Source organism: Hylobates moloch, unplaced genomic scaffold (genome assembly GCF_009828535.3).
Source record: "Hylobates moloch isolate HMO894 unplaced genomic scaffold, HMol_V3 SCAFFOLD_8390, whole genome shotgun sequence".
In the NCBI taxonomy this organism is placed as follows: Eukaryota; Metazoa; Chordata; class Mammalia; order Primates; family Hylobatidae; genus Hylobates; species Hylobates moloch.
In genome coordinates, this window is record NW_026660665.1 from 176 (window position 1) to 3,038 (window position 2,863).

A 2,863-nucleotide genomic window follows, 5' to 3' on the forward strand; every position below is an offset into this window, starting at 1 on the left:
AGGCGGCCAGTGAGTCAGGAGCGCTGACCGGTCCGGTTGGAGATGAAGTCTTGGGGAGTCGAAGCTGTCTTCCTAACCCTAACCCAGCTCCTCGGTGGGGGCCACAGGACCAGATGAGCCAGATTGTGGATCTGGGTGGTGCCAGCTGATCCATTGAGTACAGGATCTGTAAAGTATCTCAAACTCTGATCCTAGGTTCTACAGTAGTGCTGTGATCCCCGGGAGCAATTTAGGGGCTGGCGGGGTCAGAACCTTGCATCCTCCAGCTGCGTGACTCCTAAACCATAATTTCTAATCTTGTGGCTAATTTGTTAGTCCGGCAAAGGCAGTCTGGTCCCCAGGCAGGAAGGGGGCTTGACCAGCCTTCATCTATAAACTGTTTCTCTCCAGATTAGTTTAGGCTAAGCCCAGGGATGAGCAAGGACCGCTTGGAGGTTAGGAACCAGGCGGAGTCGGTGAGGGTCAGGCCTCCTTCACTGTCACCATATTCTCAGTTATGACTTTTGCAAAGGTGGGGTTTCAGTTCCATGCCTGCCCCTCAGAATCCTGTCTCCCTCTTGTGCCCTGCAGTTTCTTCCTCCCTAAACCGCCCATGGTTTAAATAAGCTTCCAGAATACCTTCCACAGGAAATTCAAGCCCCACCCCACTCCGCAGTGATGTGTGGCCTTTGATAGGAGGTCACAAAGCCTTGTGGGGAGTTTGTTTAGGCAGCCCTCAATGTCTCAGAGCAGGCTCCATCCACATCCACCCCTGGCTTGCCGGGACCCAGCCATAGTTTGGTCTAAGTGGCCTGGGATGTGGTTGGGGCTGGCGGGGGCCTGTTGAGGGGTGGGTGGAGGTTGGGGGGGGTTGGTGTGCGATTTGGGGAGGCCCAGCAGTGACTCCAAGCAAGGGCGAGGGCTAGCTCTTTTTTTTTTCAGCTGCAGTGGGTAGGGAGGGGCTGATGGTTTCAGAGCTGATGCTCCTAGCCAAATAAAGCCCTTTCTTTCCTCAACTCGATGTCTGAGGGTTTTGTCTGTGGCTCGTCCTGCTACAATTTCTAATGTTACCAGTGATTTTAAAGCTAGCTTATTAAAGATTCTACTTAAGTCACATGAACCTGAAAAGCATTTAGGCTTATTATTTAATTTATGAGTACTCTTTAAGTTTAAGCTAAATTTGGTAACTTGTGGCCAAAAACCCGTAACGAAATATGTGTATGTGCACATATACACACATACACACTCAAGCAAAAGTATGGCTTTTACTTCAGAACTCCAGCCATGAGATAGTAATACAAATTCACTGGTTTATACAAACAATAAAAAGAAATGGATGCAAACAGTGGATTTTATCTCTGTAGAAAAGTAACAGCAGACTTAAAGCAGGCAGAAAAGAAAGCAGAAAGAGAACTTCAGGACATTATATTAATAATTGCAGGCCCACCTTTGGGCTCTGATTTTTCCTTTATGTAATTTGCAATTCGTAATTCACGATCCTTGTGCCTGAGGGCTCCCTCCTGTCACTCAGATTCCCCATCCCTGTGAAGGGGCACCCAGGCCTGACAGCCCCAGACTTGGCTTTGCCAACCCTCCAGGTCTCTCCCACATGGCTAGGACCCAACACCTAGGTCATCCAGCACTCACCCCAACCAAAGCCATGGGAAATGCTGGGACCCAGGAGGTAGGGGGTGGCACATGTGTGCCCTGTGCTCCGAAGCTCCCCCCACAGGCCCTGGAATCTTCCCTGTGTCTCAACACACTCCCCTCTGGGGAGTCAGTTCTCCCCAGAGTCCCCGTTCCTGGGCCTGGAGGGCTGCTTTGGGGCAGGAAACTTTGGCCACCAGGCCTCTGACCTGCACCAGGAGACACTGGGAGGTTTAGCCCCCAAACCCGCACAGAGCAAGACTGCAGCCTGAGGAAAGAGAAAGGATTTCAGGAGAGAGGCCTGTGACAAGTGAGGTGAGGGCTTTGTGGGGATTGTCCTGGCACCTGGAGTGTGAAGGCCCCAGTGGGGGCCTGGCAGGGGCCCTGAACCGGGACAGTGAGGTCCTGCACTTGCTGGCCTGGGGTGGACAGAACCCAAGCCTGGGTAAAATCCCCAGGGTCCCCTAAACCCAACACTTAGGAAGTCACTAGTCCTGACTTGAGTTTCTGATGAGGAAGCCCCTCCCCTTAACCTTCAGCCATTCCTCCCACCCTGCCATAAAGTAATTTGATCCTTAGGAATTTATACCACACCCCATTGGTCCCCAGCTAATTCACCAATTTACAAACAGCAGGAAATAGAAACTTAAGAGAAACACACACTTCTGAGAAACTGAAACAACAGGGGAAAGGGGGCTCACTCAGCACCGTCCCAGCATCCGGACACCACAGCGGCCCTTCGCTCCACGCGGAAAACCACACTTCTCAAACCTTCACTCAACACTTCCTTCCCCAAAGCCAGAAGATGCACAAGGAGGAGCACGAGGTGGCTGTGCTGGGGGCACCCCCCAGCACCATCCTTCCAAGGTCCACCGTGATCAACATCCACAGCGAGACCTCCGTGCCCGACCATGTCGTCTGGTCCCTGTTCAACACCCTCTTCTTGAACTGGTGCTGCCTGGGCTTCATAGCATACGCCTACTCCGTGAAGGTGCGTATGGCCCCGGGGGAAATCCAGGGGGTGCCGGTGAGCCTGGGGCTCCACCTGCCCAGATGCTGCCTGGGGTGGGGGCTTGTGTGTCCCTGTGAGTGTGAGTTTGTGTGCACCTCTATCCCGTGTGTGCCCACGTCATGAGCTTTGTCTGTGTGATCTGTGTGTGTGTGTGGCTTGGGGAATCTGCCCGGTGCAGGTCTAGGAGGAGGCTCCAGGAGGCTGGCTGGCTCAGAGTCTGTCCCC

At 53.1% G+C, this 2,863-nt stretch overlaps 1 protein-coding gene across 1 annotated transcript; it reads left to right on the forward strand.

Moving 5' to 3' along the window:
• The first annotated feature begins 2,238 nt into the window (after positions 1 to 2,238).
• LOC116465699 (interferon-induced transmembrane protein 1-like) lies at positions 2,239 to 2,833 on the forward strand. The gene has a single exon (XM_032754321.2). It carries the CDS (start codon positions 2,432 to 2,434, stop codon positions 2,759 to 2,761), a length of 330 nt encoding a protein of 109 aa, XP_032610212.1. The 5' UTR covers positions 2,239 to 2,431; the 3' UTR covers positions 2,762 to 2,833.
• The last annotated feature ends 30 nt before the right edge of the window (positions 2,834 to 2,863 follow it).

Excerpts from the sequence above, each read along its gene's own strand:
- LOC116465699 (XM_032754321.2), top strand. The coding sequence starts at position 2,432 with ATGCACAAGGAGGAGCACGAGGTGGCTGTGCTGGGGGCACCCCCCAGC.